Source organism: Acartia tonsa, chromosome 1 (genome assembly GCF_053477335.1).
Source record: "Acartia tonsa isolate MP-2025a chromosome 1, ASM5347733v1, whole genome shotgun sequence".
NCBI lineage: Eukaryota > Metazoa > Arthropoda > Copepoda > Calanoida > Acartiidae > Acartia > Acartia tonsa.
In genome coordinates, this window is record NC_137260.1 from 60,552,620 (window position 1) to 60,568,876 (window position 16,257).

The following is a 16,257-nucleotide window of genomic DNA, read 5'->3' on the forward strand; positions in this document are numbered from 1 at the left end:
TAGTTAGGATAAGCTACAAACAAACACACAAAAAGAGAAGGGAGAAAGATTATTGAGAGAAAGAGAGAAAGACAGAGAGAGAGAAAGAGAGAGAGAGAGAGAGAGAGAGAGAGAGAGAGAGAGAGAGAGAAAAAGAGAGAGAGATAGAGAGAGAGAAAGAAAGAGAGAGAGAGAGAGAGAAAGATGTGTGAATGAGCGAGTACGCGTATTGATGGAAATGACTTTAGTTCGCCTTCATGGCATCCTCCAGTCACCTCTTTTTACATGCAAACTTTCCTTCCTCCCCCACTTTACCCCTTCTCCGTCTGACCTTCTCCACTTCCCTTTGTCGACGGTATCGCCGCGCCGGTCAGAGTGTCACGATCATCCGGTCTCTATTTCCTCCCTAAAATCTCTCTTTCTCTCCCCCCCCCCTCTTTTTCTCTAGCTCTCTTTCTGTTTCTCTCCTTCTCTTATGCTTAAGCTGATAGTGTTTTAAACAGACATCTTTGTATCTACAAAGCATTTTAGACAAGGATGACAATGTTCAAGCAAGCGAATGGTTGCAGCAATAAAAATATTGTATGAACACTGAATTCTGTGGAAGTGTAATGTTCAACTGCGTAAATTCTTATGCTTAATTTGGACGTATATATTTTTCATCATAACGAAATTAAAGTTGCATCACTAACACTTTTTCTAATCGTCATGGGAATTACCAATCAAGCATGATGAATAGGCGTTGAAGTGTACACATATACCTTATCGTTAAATCCACAAAAGTTTTGAAACCTACCAAGAATTATGATTAAGCCATACATTAAATGGTCCCAACGAACTAAATAGGTATATAAAATGCTTTGCTTTTAAAAAGACTGCATATTGTATAACTATAAGGGTATTTTAATGATAAAACAATGGCCTACACAACTGTGTAGAGAATATGGGTGTATAAAGAATGTGTCTGTGTCTTGTTATTCTTGGTAGCGCAGCTACTATGTAATAAGGTTTGTCTGTACGTCTTTCCAACCAAAAAAACAAACAAAATATACAGTTTAAATGTTAGAGTTAAACACTAGAGAGGAAAAGGGTTAAATAACTCTATATCTCCATCACACTGTCCTTGTGCAGTCTCTCAATTGGGTCATTGAAAATCAACCAATGGTGTGGTGTGTAATAACACAGCCAAGTATTAGGAAATAATTTGGTAGCAGACGAATAAGGTAATTAAAAAGGAAGGGTATACATCTATACTGTAGATCTGTTGTTTAAAAGCTGAATTGCGGATTTTGCAAACCTAAAACCTTTTATATTGACTGCACGGCTCTTTTTTCATTAAAGGAATCTAAGCTTTAAATTTCTGCGCTAATTATGGACATACTTGTCACTGTTGTCTGATATTTAAAGCATTATTTTATTGTTTATTTGTTACTAGACCTAAGCGAATAACAAACTTTCTCTGTTGGTCAATATTTCATATTCAAGCTGATATTTATATTAGCCCTGTTCATTATTTTATATAAACACAAGCTGATTTTCATATTAGCTCTGTTCATTATTTCATATTCAAGCTGATATTTATATTAGCCCTGCACTGTTCATTATTTCATATAAACACAAGCTAATATTTATATAAGCCCTGTTTATTATTTCATATAAACAAAAGCTGATATTCATATTAGCTCTGTTCATTATTTCATATAAACAAAAGCTGATATCCATATTAGCTCTGTTCATTATTTCATATAAACACAAGCTGATATTCATAATAGCCCTATTAATTATTTTATATAAACACAAGCTGATATTCATATTAGCCCTGTTCATTATTTCATATAAACACAAGCTGATATTCATATTAGCCCTGTTCATTATTTCATATAAACACAAGCTGATATTCATATTAGCTCTGTTCGTTATTTCATATAAACACAAGCTGATATTCATATTAGCTCTGTTTGTTATTTCATATAAACACAAGCTGATATTCATATCAGCCATGTTCATTATTTCATATAAACACAAGTTGATATTCATATTAGCCCGATTCATTATTTCATATAAACACAAGCTGATATTTATATTAGCCCTGTTCATTATTTCATATAAACACAAGCTGATATTCATATTAGCCCTGTTCATTATTTCATATTCAAGCTGATATTCATATAAGCTCTGTTCATTATTTCATATAAACCCAAGCTGATATCTATATTAGCCCTGTAAAGTATTTCATATAAACACAAGCTAATATTCATAATAGCCCTGTTCATTAATTCATATTCAAGCTGATATTTATATTAGCCCTGTTCATTATTTCATATAAACACAAGCTGATATTTATATTAGCCCTGTTCATTATTTCATATAAACACAAGCTGATATTCATATTAGCCCTGGTCATTATTTCATATCAACACAAGCTGATATTCATATTAGCCCTGTTCATTATTTCATATAAACACAAGCTGATATTCATATTAGCCCTGTTCATTATTTCATATCAACACAAGCTGATATTCATATTAGCCCTGTTCATTATTTCATTGTAACACAAGCTGATATTCATATTAGCCCTGTTTATTATTCATATAAACACAAGTTGATATTCATATTAGCTTGATTCATTATTTCATATAAACACAAGCTGATATTTATATTATCAGTGTTCATTATTTTATATAAACACAAGCTGATATTCATATTAGCCCTGTTCATTATTTCATATGAACACAAGCTGATATTTATATTATCAGTGTTCAATATTTCATATAAACACAAGCTGATATTCATATTAGCCCTGTTCATTATTTCATATAAACACAAGCTGATATTCATATTAGCCCTGTTCATTATTTCATATAAACACAAGCTGATATTCATATTAGCTCTGTTCGTTATTTCATATAAACACAAGCTGATATTCATATTAGCTCTGTTTGTTATTTCATATAAACACAAGCTGATATTCATATCAGCCATGTTCATTATTTCATATAAACACAAGTTGATATTCATATTAGCCCGATTCATTATTTCATATAAACACAAGCTGATATTTATATTAGCCCTGTTCATTATTTCATATAAACACAAGCTGATATTCATATTAGCCCTGTTCATTATTTCATATTCAAGCTGATATTCATATAAGCTCTGTTCATTATTTCATATAAACCCAAGCTGATATCTATATTAGCCCTGTAAAGTATTTCATATAAACACAAGCTAATATTCATAATAGCCCTGTTCATTAATTCATATTCAAGCTGATATTTATATTAGCCCTGTTCATTATTTCATATAAACACAAGCTGATATTTATATTAGCCCTGTTCATTATTTCATATAAACACAAGCTGATATTCATATTAGCCCTGGTCATTATTTCATATCAACACAAGCTGATATTCATATTAGCCCTGTTCATTATTTCATATAAACACAAGCTGATATTCATATTAGCCCTGTTCATTATTTCATATCAACACAAGCTGATATTCATATTAGCCCTGTTCATTATTTCATTGTAACACAAGCTGATATTCATATTAGCCCTGTTTATTATTCATATAAACACAAGTTGATATTCATATTAGCTTGATTCATTATTTCATATAAACACAAGCTGATATTTATATTATCAGTGTTCATTATTTTATATAAACACAAGCTGATATTCATATTAGCCCTGTTCATTATTTCATATGAACACAAGCTGATATTTATATTATCAGTGTTCAATATTTCATATAAACACAAGCTGATATTCATATTAGCCCTGTTCATTATTTCATATGAACACAAGCTGTCTGTCTGTCTGTAGCTTAAAATCTTGCTAACCACTAGACCGATATATTTCTCCTAACAATGAAGCTTCTCATAGGTTACGTGAAGGTTCATAACCAGGTTGAGGAAGGGTACCTCCAACGCCCCAAATGTAATAGCTACAATGTAAAGTGGAGGGTCACCCCACCTCCTACCCTCCATTATCCACTCAAGTACCCCTAGATTCCTCGATGGGTAGACTCCATACTTTATATAAAAAAAAAGTAATTTAAAGTTTTTAGATGTCCGCAAACCACTGAACCGATTGAGCTTCCAAATTCAGAAACGATGCAGAAAAGAAATAAAATTTAATTAAGTTTTAGAAAATCAAAAATTCTATTTCTAACTGAGCTAATAAGAGACAAACAAACAAACGCCCTGGCAAATGCAAAGAAAAACACACCTCTACAAAGAAAAAAAAACATTTGTGATTGCATAATATTTGAATTAGTTAAGCTAGTCGTAAATATGTCCATTTACATTACTGGCTTTGCATGGGGGCACATTTGCCGCAAGTTAGCCGCATAAAAAAAAAACAATGTTAAAATTTTTTTTAAAAAGCTCATTGCCAAGCCCTACCCATAAAAAGCAATCAAACCCATTTATAGCTTTAACCATGATGACAACATCCATAAAAGCAAACCTGTTTAATCAGAAGAAAGGATAAACGAACAGTAACTCAGTGTCAGAACTTAATAACAAGAACATTACTTTGTAAGTCTAAACAAAATTGTTTGTTGCAAAACTGCGTAAATAAAGAATACAGTAAAAGAACATACTTTCAACAAACAGTTGTAAAATTATTAAAATCAGCAGTTTTTCTGAAATCGATTAAATAATTGCTACGCTGTCTAAATCGTACCTAACTGTTTAAGGATTCATCATGCAAAGTTTGAAAACAGTAATATAAATCTAACATGTCTTGATTAATTTTAAAAGCTGGAACGACTCTTAAAAGCTTAAGAAATTAATTTTGTTGATTTTCGGCGGCTGGCAAGCCCTGCAATGCACGGGTGCATCTAAAATAGAAACTTTTAATTACATGTCAATGAAATGAATGTTTAACTTGCATTCGCTTGTAAAGTTCGGTCCAAAATGGCTACCTTGTCCATTATTTAACTATTTTAGTTTTCTTGCATAGTTTAGCCTATGAAAGGGTAACCTGTCTTACTAATTAAGTATACCTAACTGTACAGGATGACATCTCATTCACACATAGAACTATATCTAATCAGTGTAGGAATCGCCATTGACAGTTAAACATTTTAAAATTAATAGTACCTTGAAAATGCTATGTTCTCAGTCAGACATACAGAAATTTTTAAATGATAGGACGATTCTAACAGACCAATGTAAAATTCATCACCCCATAGCCCAAACGGCCATACGGACAAATCATAAGTGTAGTTAAAAGCTTCCCTTTTGATGAAATATTTTGACAAAACACTCATAGTGTTTAGATATTTTTATCTTTGGCCAGGGTCAAATAGAAATATTTTAATGTTACGGCAAAATCCCGTATTTGGAAGTGTTGCTCTCATAACACCCACCGCTCTTATCTTGACTAGTTTTAAAAGAAGAAAAAAAAAATTATAACCATAAGAAGCATAAAAACAATGAACAATTTTGGATGGAAGTAGAGTAGTAACTGTAGAAAAGTAATTGTTCAGTAAATGTAATAATTATTGAACGACAACATTAAGACATTATAGCAAACCTATGAAAAAAGTTATGCTGTAAGTTAGAAACCCTCTTATTCTTTGTTAATAACCCTTAAAACCTCTCCCCTAGCACAAGGACGTCCAAGCTTTTTCATTTTTTTTTTGGGGGGGGGGGGTAAAAATTTAAAATCCAAAATATTGGGGGTGCCTACACCTCTCCCAAATTCATTTGGGGGGAGGGGTATTCTTTATATCATATAGGCATGGACGTCCAAGCTTTAAAAACTTTTTTGGTGGGGGGGATAAAAATTCAATATTCAAAATTTTGGGGGTGACTACGGCATCCCCAAATTCATTTGTGGAGGTAATCACCCCTTTACCCCCCCCCCCCCATTGGACGTCCTTGCCCTATCATTTGAATTTTTAAGAATAAACTGTATTTTAATTTTCTGTCAGAAGTCAGAACAGATTATGTGCTAGGGGTAGAATTGTAGAATAGTGCTTCATTAGCAAAATATAAGGTTCTATCTGCGCGATGTTCCTATCAAAAATTGCATCTTCATGCTTACATTACTTTATGCATCAAAACACAAATTAATAGGCGGACAAAATTGATTAATAAATTTCATAATTTCAGGCATTAATTTACATTTTGCTCTGTAACTTGAAAATTTAATGTAACTTTTATATAAGATTTATAACGAAATTAAGTTATTTAACAAAATTCTAAACCTTAGAAACTATCCCTAAATATTTAATTATCTTCCTTGAAAAGCACAGCCTCATAAGCCTATACATTTTCGAGATCTTTTGCTAAATACAAAAGTTTTACTTGTATTATAATAAAAAGAAAGCAGTACGATATTAATACTTTAACATTGGTCTTTCTACCTGGCATTAGAAATAAACCATTCTGTTAATAAGGGAATATTTTATAATGCTTTCTATTTAAGTTTAGTTCTATTTTTAATAACAATTGAATATGCTGGTTATAAAATAAACCAAAATAATACTTAAATAATAATGAATTTATCTTATTTAAGTTATAATAATATTTAAATATTATCAACCAAAAAAATTTGAACATTTTTCGACAGTCGTAATTATCCTAATTAAGAAAATATTTAAAGTTCATCTGCATGTTAGTTTACAATGTTATGCTATTTTTGAAAATATAACAAATATGTTAAAATATTATTTTGTATGTAGCTTAAGATTTCGATAACTAATGATTCAATTGAGGTCTCCTTTTTAGAAAAGCTTCATATATTACCCGGGGTGGTTTTAGGCTATTTTGTTTTTAAATGTATGTCTTATAGTTAGAACGGTTTTAAGCTATTTTTCTGCTCTGCGATCCCTATGCCTTAATTAACAGAGCCCCTTAATGCTAGGGACGAAGCTGCTCGTAATGATTAAAGCAATTATATCATACAAATTTCAGAATTAAAATGAGAAACATTTTTAGTAGAATATGTGGTAGTAAAAATCAGGTAAAACTTTTTAGTTGGAATTACATAAAAATGTTTTCCAGTAAGACTTAATGTATAGAATCGTATAACAGAAGTTTTCCACGTATATTAATATAAAAATAATATAAGTTTTGTTAAATTTAGTATTATCTTTATTTGAATTTTCGCCGAAAGCTATTCTAAACTTCTTTTGAAAATGGACATGGCTGGTTTATATACCACCACCCAAGGATCAAGCCTACAACATTGATAATGTTAGGTTGATCTTTGACCTTTTTTAGAAAAGGTTACCCTATTTCTCAAATAAACATATATCTATCAGTTGCTTGCTGTATGGGGGGTGCAGAGAATGTTAACATAGACTAATTTATCTAAAGAATGGAATACATTAAATGATTCTACTTATCATAAAAAAATGACAGAAATGCCTATAATACATTAATTTATATTTACGTACTTTCTTTCTATTTTGAAAGTTACGTTACACACAAGAAAATTTGAAATCCAATTAACAAAAGCAGAAAAATGCACATAAAATCTCACACACTCAAGTACACACAGACACGCTCATACTTTTACACAGACATGCAGGGAACAAGGATGACTACATCAATAAGAGCGAAGCCCATCAAATCAGAAAGCTACGAACAAACGAAGTAAATTGTATAGATGCAACAATACTATGAATATTACTAAATGTAATTGGATTCTTAGTTTCTTAAAGTATTAAATCATTTGCGGCTGTGCCCCTAGTATCTGAGGTTTTTGAATTCGAAGGGTATATAGGAGGCAGAAAAATAGCCTATAACCAGACAAATACTTAAATTTGACATTAAAAAATCCCCAAATCATCCTGAGACCTATGTTAAGCTGTCCTTAATCGGTTAAGTGGTAATCGAAAAATAATATGATTTTTTTTTAAAAGTTCTATAAAAATTTATTGTTTTTTGGGGGGGTAGAAGGTGTAAGAAGCGACAAATAAAATAATAAATGCGCGTGCTTTCCAGATTATACCTTACTAATATAACATTTTTAAACTATACGTCATCGTAGATCATAATAGATACACGGACATAAAAGGCTAGAGTAGCTATGCTAAAAAAGTGTATGAATGTTTAGTGTAGTGGCCATTTTCATTATAGGATTTGTTAAATATTTCAAGGTTCTTTTATTCTTTCTAAAAATCTGTTTTACTGACACTATAGGAGCTGTTACTACATTTAGGAAGTGCAGCTACTCTATATATAGTGTCTGTCCATACGTCCACAACTAAATATTAAATTTCATTTTCTATCATTGTGTATTTCACATTTGAAAATTCAAATAGTACAGCTACTACTTAGCTAAAATACCTTGAATTTATGTAGGTTTATGTTATATATTTTTTTAAATCTTGTTTTAAGCTGCTATTATTAGCCATGGAAGATTTGTAGATTGTTGTTGTAGCTGCGCTACTTAAAGATATAATTGTCCTCGTTCTACTATAAATTGTGGAAAATTTGTATACTGCATGTTGTACGTACATACTAGATTTTTTTAGGGCATATCTTTCATATAGCACAATTAATTTGTTGTCTGTGTTATATTTTATCAAAGTGTGATGATTTATATAGGATTTTTATTATAAATCCAAGAATAATTTTAGGGTAGGTCAAAGTAGATCAAAGTGAATCCTGGGAGGGTTGATTTTTTTCCTTTAGAAGGGAATATTTTAGGATACCTTTCCGTAGTTTAAGAGCATAAGCGTGCAGAAAGGATTGTAAGTAGGTGTCAACACCCACTGCCTTCCTTACTTCTTTACCCTCTCAAGGTTTACAACCCTCTCGAAAAGTAATCTGCATGCCATACTGAAAAAAAATGTAAAATGAATTATACTGATAAAACATAAGAAATTTTCTAATATTTTTTTATCATTTTTAGGACAGTCCGACGTACAATGTCCACATGGAGACCAAGCCAAGTCATGTTAGATTTCAGGTAACAACATATTTTATAATTATCAACTAGTAAAAACACATGGAGACCAAGCCAAGTCATGTTAGATTTTAGGTAACAACATATTTTATAATTTTCAACAGGTAAAAACACATGGAGACCAAGCCAAGCCATGTTAGATTTCAGGTAACAAAATATTTTATAATTATCAACAAGTAAAAACACATGACCTTTTAAAATCTGAACTGACTACAGGCTGGCAATCTCATAGATAATAATTGTATCGAGTATAATTGATAGTGCATAAATTAAATTCCACTCTTACTAGGTAGCTAGTTTGTTTTATATTTACTATGAATAACATTGAACATTTTATACTGTCCATTATTCTACATCAGCAATGCATTTTTTGGCCCATGCAAATCTTATAATTTCTATTGATATCATACACTTGTTTCTCAACCATACTAAAAAGTAATGTTTCGAATTACAGACAATCTTCTACGAATATTAAGATTAAAATTATAGAATTAGTACCAGGGATAAGGGATAGGAAACCTGGCCATAAATTAGGTCTCGGCCTGGTTTTGAAAGGGATCATGCAACTTTTACCATTTGCCTAATTTAATGACCTTACTGGCGGACGGCTCATATTGGCTACCACTCTAAACCAATAGTGTTCTGTGATTTGGGCTTGTTTTGTATCAACCAATCACCAATTGGAGGAAATTTTAGAAGCAGACAATTCTAGAAAAAATAATGATTTTGTCTGCTACGAAAAAATAAATATAAATGGTGTTAGATCACATTAGCTTAATTATTAAATCTGCTTAGAGTTAAACATTAAAAAAGGGCCATATAGAAAAAACAAAAATAACGGGATTTTTTTTTTGGAAAGAAGGTAGCTACGAATTTTCATTTGGTAGTTTATAAATTAGATGTTGTATTTTGAATTTTAAAAATTTAGTACGGAATTGATACAACACCTTAACCCTAATTTTTGTACAATACAACACAGTACAGAGAGGAGTTTTTAAATAGCTTAAAATGAGAATACACGGCCCCCCCAAAAAAAGAGTATGGGGGCCCTCATACTCTTTTTTACTTCCCTCAACCCCCATCTCTTTTTAGAGGCAGAGAATAGGGAAACAGTGAAGGGAGGTGGAGACAAGGAGCAAGGGATTGAATACAGGGAGTAAGGGAGGGGACAATGGGCAGTTAATTCAATTTTATAGTTGTGACCCTTTAAGGTTGAAAACCCAGATATTTCCAGATAAAACAAGTATTTGCAATATAGCAACCTTTAGTGGAATTTTTTGACTTTATGAATTGTTTTTAATTCAAAATGCACCATCCTTAAACTGATGCTATACCACAAGCCTTTGATTCTAGAGATCAAAACCCTTGTTTACATTTCATTTCCATAATTGTTGTTATTTAAACTTCGGAAAATTAAGGAAACAGACCATTTTACTTTTACAACTTCTTTTACCCAAATTTTTTTATTGTATTTATTAAACAGCTTAGACATGAAAAAGCCTTTAAATAATTATATTACAAAACTTACTAAAACAATTACCTTCCTACAGAACTTTTAACTCAAGTTATTTCATTTAACAAAATAAAAATGAGATACCTTGCGTCGAAATTTCATACTACATAAATAAAATAGTTGAGAACATAAGTATTTCTTAATTTTAAAGATCTTAAGGTTTAAGTAACATATCTTAGGATAACTGGTAGCTGCGCTCCTAGCATCCAGGACAGAAAAATAAAATAACACCATCTTGAGATTTTAATGATAAACAAACCTTGAACAACTCAGGACTTCGTGAATTTTCTCTAAAATTTTGAAATTAATCGGATCATTTATTACAGAAATATTAAGCTAAAGACAAAAAACTTTTGCCTTTACATTAAATCAATAAGAAACATCTAACATGTCTAAAGTAACAAAAAGAGCTAATCGTTACGGACGTACAAATGTGCGGGACCTAATTATAGGAAGGCTTTGCTCATAATAACTAATAATCTTAATATAATTTCTTTCTACAACGAACTAATCGGAATGAATTAACATTAAACAAGAATTAGATATAAAAAATGTAATGATTCAATTTACAAAATAATTTTCAAAATCAAAATATTCTGTCTGCTTGTTATTGTTTATCTTTTTGTTGACGCGCTAGTTTGCCGCGAGATTATGCATGATTTTGCGTGACGTCATTCATAATTGGTCCCCAAGATTGGTTAGAAACTGCTAAATTCTTGCATGTTCCCTTTAAGCCAGTCCCCAAAGTCTAAGACTCCTAAAAATTGAATATTCGATCCATTGTCCCCTCCCTTACTCCCTGGATTGAATAGCGAGAAAAGGGAAAGTCAAACATGCCATCTCATATTCTTGCCAAGCAGGCAGGCGTGTCAGGCCAGTTTCTTGCCACAGACAGGCAAGCGTGCTGGGAAACATTATATGTTGATTGGGAAAGAGAGAAGGAAGATGAACGCAAGGAGCAAGCGATATACACAGGGAGAAAAGGGGAAGGTGCCATTAATACTAGTATGGTTGCCAACTAAAAATGAAAATAAGATTTCTAATATTTTTTATAATCCTTCTAGCTTTCTTTTACTATTATATCTTACGAGTAATATTTTAATACCACATCCTTTTACATTATTAGAAAAATGTAATTTCTAGTTGGCAACTATTGAATGCTTACCCCTTTTCTCCCACTTCATATCCCTTGCTCCTTACTTTCCTTGTCTCCACCTCCCTTCTCCATTTCCCTATTATCTGCCCCTAAAAAGAGATGGGGGGATGAGGGGAGTAAAAAAGAGTATGGGGGGGCCCCCATACTCTTTTTGGGGGGGGCCGTGTATTCTCATTTTAAGTTATTTAAAAACTTCTCTCAGATATATCATTACATTATAGTATCCAAGGACTTGATAGAATGTTACCCAAGTGCATATTTATTTATTTATTTTGAATTTTAATTAGCAATGAAATTTTCAAATAAAATTTTTACTCCTTAATAAAAATGCAAATAATACAAACTAAAATCTGTCTGAGGGAAACCCAACGATAGCTTTCTGACAGTTCAAATTACGAAAAGTAAAAGATAAAAAAATTTTGGGAGAGAAAAAACTTCATTTTAGCAAAAGCCATTAATATATAGGTTTATAAAAAGTTATGTTTTTTACTTTAAACTAGCTACCTGAATTTGATTCTATACTTTATCTACACACACACACACACAGCTTTTTCATTAGCGTTTAGGACGAACCACTTCGTCATCCCAAAACTGGTTTATTAGGCCTAGGCTTGAAATAGGCCTGAAATAATATTTTCCTACGTTTCCCATCCCTTATCCCTGATTAGTACCAACTTCGGCCCCTCGTAGCTAACAAAACTAGTTTTATTCTTAATAATATTTCATTTTAAAATCCATGGAAAGCTGTCTATAATACCTTACGATAAATAACTATTACAATATTAAAATTGCTATTACAGTTTTTTTTTTCTTGATCAAGGCGAGTGATCTAGATGAGATCCACATAGTTGACGAATACCAGCTGTCAGCAGATCCTAAGGAACCTCAAGCTCCAGCAGCGGCCACCTGGGAACCTGGAGACACTGACAAACAGCTCTGGCAACTTAATACTGTCAAAGTACAGGTACATTTAAAGAGGCACAGCTATTCTTTGACTTCGAACGTCCGTACGGCATAATTGCAAGCACATTAATTTCAGCTTGTAATTGCTAGTTAGACTTATTTAGGGTTAATGAAAGTTTTTTGGTTTTCCTTTACAGTGTAGCTGGTCCTGGGAAGGTTTATATCTATTTTGGGGGAGGGTAACACAATCCCCCAAGAAAAAATGACCCTCTCCCAAAAAATGAAAATGGGTTGGGTCAATCTCCCCCCTCCTCCCCCCCCCCCCCCTCCAAGGGTAACTAGAGGCCTCTATGGGCGTAGCCGCTAGTACTTAATATAGATCATATTTAAATGAACTTAGGTGAACTCAGATCCTCTATCTCCCAGACAAAATAACCATGGAGAGTTAGACCTCAAGTATTCCGAGGAATCTGGTCATTATGAACATGGTATCAGATATTCGGAACCATCAGCGGGAGTTGATAATTTGACTGTAGGTAAAATATACTTTTTAAACGTGAAGCTATTCTATAATTATGGTCAGTCCGTCCGTCTGTAACGGTTAGCTCTTTTTGTGCATTTATACAATACATGTTAGAATTGTCCTGTTCATTTTAAACTTTGCACTATAATCCTATAACAGTAAGGTACTATTGAGAAAACATAGCAACTCTATAATCGTTACCAGAAAGTTCGTACGTCCATCTAATTAACATTATTAGCTTAATTTATTTCAGTATAATTACAAATAACATGAAATAAACTATATTATTTTTTTTATAAAATAAATACAGTAAAATATTTCACATTAATGAAACAATATGTATAATATTTTGTTTTGTTTTAATAGTTTAAAAAGAAATATTTACTTTATTGGATAAAAAAAAATTTTAGGTTTGAAAGTAAGTAATATTATCTTTATATTGTAAAAGAAAATTCAAAAATTCAGATGGAATATCAATATATGAAGAAGTTTTTTCTAAAATTTTTATGGCAAATTGGGCAACAAAAAGTGTTTGAGAGTAGCAATTATAAACAGTCCATTTTTGTATAGCTTTGTCCTTGCTAGATTTCAATGCTCTGTCTTTGGCTACTAAAATGATTGTTGAAATTTGAAGAAAATCTTTATCATTGAATTGAGGATAAATGATGTTAAAAAGGAAAAAGTTTTCTTTAAAAGAAATGAATTCTGGATTCCCAACATTATATTTTTGGTCTAGAAATAATGCAAATGCATGAATAAAATACTTAGCAAAGTAACAATAAAAAATTCCATGTTCAGTTGTAGATTCTACATTACATTTAGGACAATTAGCATTGTTAAGTAAGCCAAAATGCATTATGTTGATTTTAACCTTTTTAACAAAAAATTTGTATGTGTCATAAGTATGATTTTCAATTCATCTTATTTTTGGAATAGTGATTCCTAGAATAATGTTATAAGCAAAGCATCTCTATACTGAAGTCTTAAAAATGTAAGTATGTCCTGTAAATATATTTTTTTAAATATAAATATGTATATTCTACTTATATTGTCCTTATATTCTGTATTAATGTTTGTTTGTCCTACCGTTCCAGAGCTTCGCTTTTATGGATGTTATCATCCTTGTTTTCAGAAATTTGGATAGATAGAAATAGTTTGATTTTCCACAATTTCAAAAAAGAAAACATATATAAACAAAAAAAAGTATTTAAAAAGTTTCAACTTCCATGAAATGTTTGCAAAAATATTATGTTGATAGAAAAAAATTGTTTATGCATATTGATTTCACCTCATTACAGCATTGATCCTATGCAGCATACCACAAGGACGATCATTTCCATTAATAGCGCAGCAACAATAAGATCTATAAGAACAAAATTGGTTATTATCACGGATAATTTTTTCCATAAGTAGCGCCGTATAAATAACTAGATAAAATTATGTTTAACATATTACCAGGGATCTAAAGGGATAAGACAATGGCAGATAAATTTATATGCATTCCCTGTAATGATGATACACACAATTACACCGTAAGTAGATTACAATTAATGGTTGAAACGTTTAGACACTCAACGTAATAAACTAACCAACCAAAATTCAACCCTCCAAATTTGTTTAGCCAACGAATGAGAAAGCGTTATTATAAAGCTTTAGGGACCTGTGCAATAAACATCACAATGTCCCCTCCCTCCTGCATTAATACACTTTACACAATCCGTAGAGTTTGTAATTTCAAAATTGCATAGTTACTGTATAGACCAACCTGCGTAGATACTTAAGTTATAGAGTCTAAAAAGAGAACAGTCATTCTCATATTGGACATTTCATGTTTTAGATGGACAGACAACCCCTATATATAGAGACACTGCGCTAGTGATAAATTGTAAACATCTCATTTTTATAGAAAAACACGAGAAAAATGTATTACTCAATTTCTTCAAATTTTAGCATTGATTGGTAATAAATGAGGAAAAAAATTAAATTAGATACAAAATTCGAAGACGAAGAAAGTCCCTCAAAAAATCAGTATGTTACGTTATAAGGAGTTTTCTTTCCAACTCCTCCTCTCCTCATCCCTTATTTTTATGGCGTCATTGAGGAACTTTCTTCGTCTTCCAAAATTCAATAAAGAAACACTTATTCTATTACAGAACCCCCAATCTTTGAACGGTAAGAAAGGATGGTTATGGGCAGTCTATTTATTAGTTAATTTCTTATTTTATATCAATCCTAAGACTGTGTACTTAAGAAGTAGACATTGGACTTAAAATGATACTGACCTTTAGAGTTTATAAACATGAATGCTTTTTATTGAAACTTACTAGTTGCTGCGCTCCTAGCTTCTCAGGATCTGTGTAATTGTATGTCTGTCTGTCTGTCTGTACCGAAATATTCCGCTAACCGATATAGTTCTCCTCTACAATGTAGCTTTTCATAGGTCCTGAAAAGGATGTGCAACTCACCCCCCACCCCATACCAAAAAATAAAGGGGTGGATTTTACTTTTTTTTCTATGTAACTAAATTATGGAGGGGTCGAATTCAACCTCGCACCACATCAAGTACCCTGAGCAGTTCTATATTTGCTAGAAGAGAAAATAGTACCTGATTTATTCTTCATTTAGATTTAGATGATGAAAGTGATGAAATATCAGAATCTAGAAATTATTCTCATCATCAACGTCAGCACAAAGCATATCAAAGACAGCAACATAAAGAAAAGAGGTATCATATTATCTATAATACAAACTAGAACGATGTTTGTCTCTCTGTCTGTCTGTCAGTCTGTCTGTTTGTCTGTCTGAAGCTTAAGATCTCGGTAACTGCTGAACCGATTGGGATCTATTCGTCAGAGAATATACCTACAGGTCCTGTGTTGCTTTTAAGCTATTTTCTTGGAGAATATTTTATATATTTTTAAAAGCAAAGCATTTTTATGTTCAAATTATGTAAAATGTAAGGTTTCCAAATAGCTTTGTTCATTTTACAATAAGGAATACGAAACAACTATCATATAATGAAATAGAAATGAGTACATTTAACTTTTTTGTGAAATTTTAATTTCAACAACTTTACTTTTTATATACTAATATATAAATGTTTGTTCGTCTGTTAAGAATTCATTTAACGCTGTACTGATTGAGTTTTAGAAAAGCTTAACATATATCCAGGAATAGTTTTGGGCTATTTTTCTGTCCCCTACCTGCTCATTTTAATAAAAAGTCCCTAGCCGCAAGTAGAAATGAATGAT

At 31.6% G+C, this 16,257-nt stretch overlaps 1 protein-coding gene across 1 annotated transcript; it reads left to right on the forward strand.

Moving 5' to 3' along the window:
* Positions 1 to 6,913: 6,913 nt before the first annotated feature.
* LOC145328293 (uncharacterized) lies at positions 6,914 to 15,182 on the forward strand. The gene is made up of 5 exons (XM_080171920.1): positions 6,914 to 6,958; positions 8,858 to 8,914; positions 12,401 to 12,544; positions 12,884 to 13,019; positions 15,160 to 15,182. Exons 1-5 carry the CDS (start codon positions 6,917 to 6,919, stop codon positions 15,180 to 15,182), a joined length of 402 nt encoding a protein of 133 aa, XP_080028046.1. The 5' UTR covers positions 6,914 to 6,916.
* The last annotated feature ends 1,075 nt before the right edge of the window (positions 15,183 to 16,257 follow it).

Excerpts from the sequence above, each read along its gene's own strand:
- LOC145328293 (XM_080171920.1), top strand. The coding sequence starts at position 6,917 with ATGAGAAACATTTTTAGTAGAATATGTGGTAGTAAAAATCAG. Across the intron at positions 6,959-8,857 it reads TATGTGGTAGTAAAAATCAG|GACAGTCCGACGTACAATGT; the intron begins GTAAAACTTTTT and ends TATCATTTTTAG. Across the intron at positions 12,545-12,883 it reads TTAATACTGTCAAAGTACAG|GTGAACTCAGATCCTCTATC; the intron begins GTACATTTAAAG and ends AAATGAACTTAG.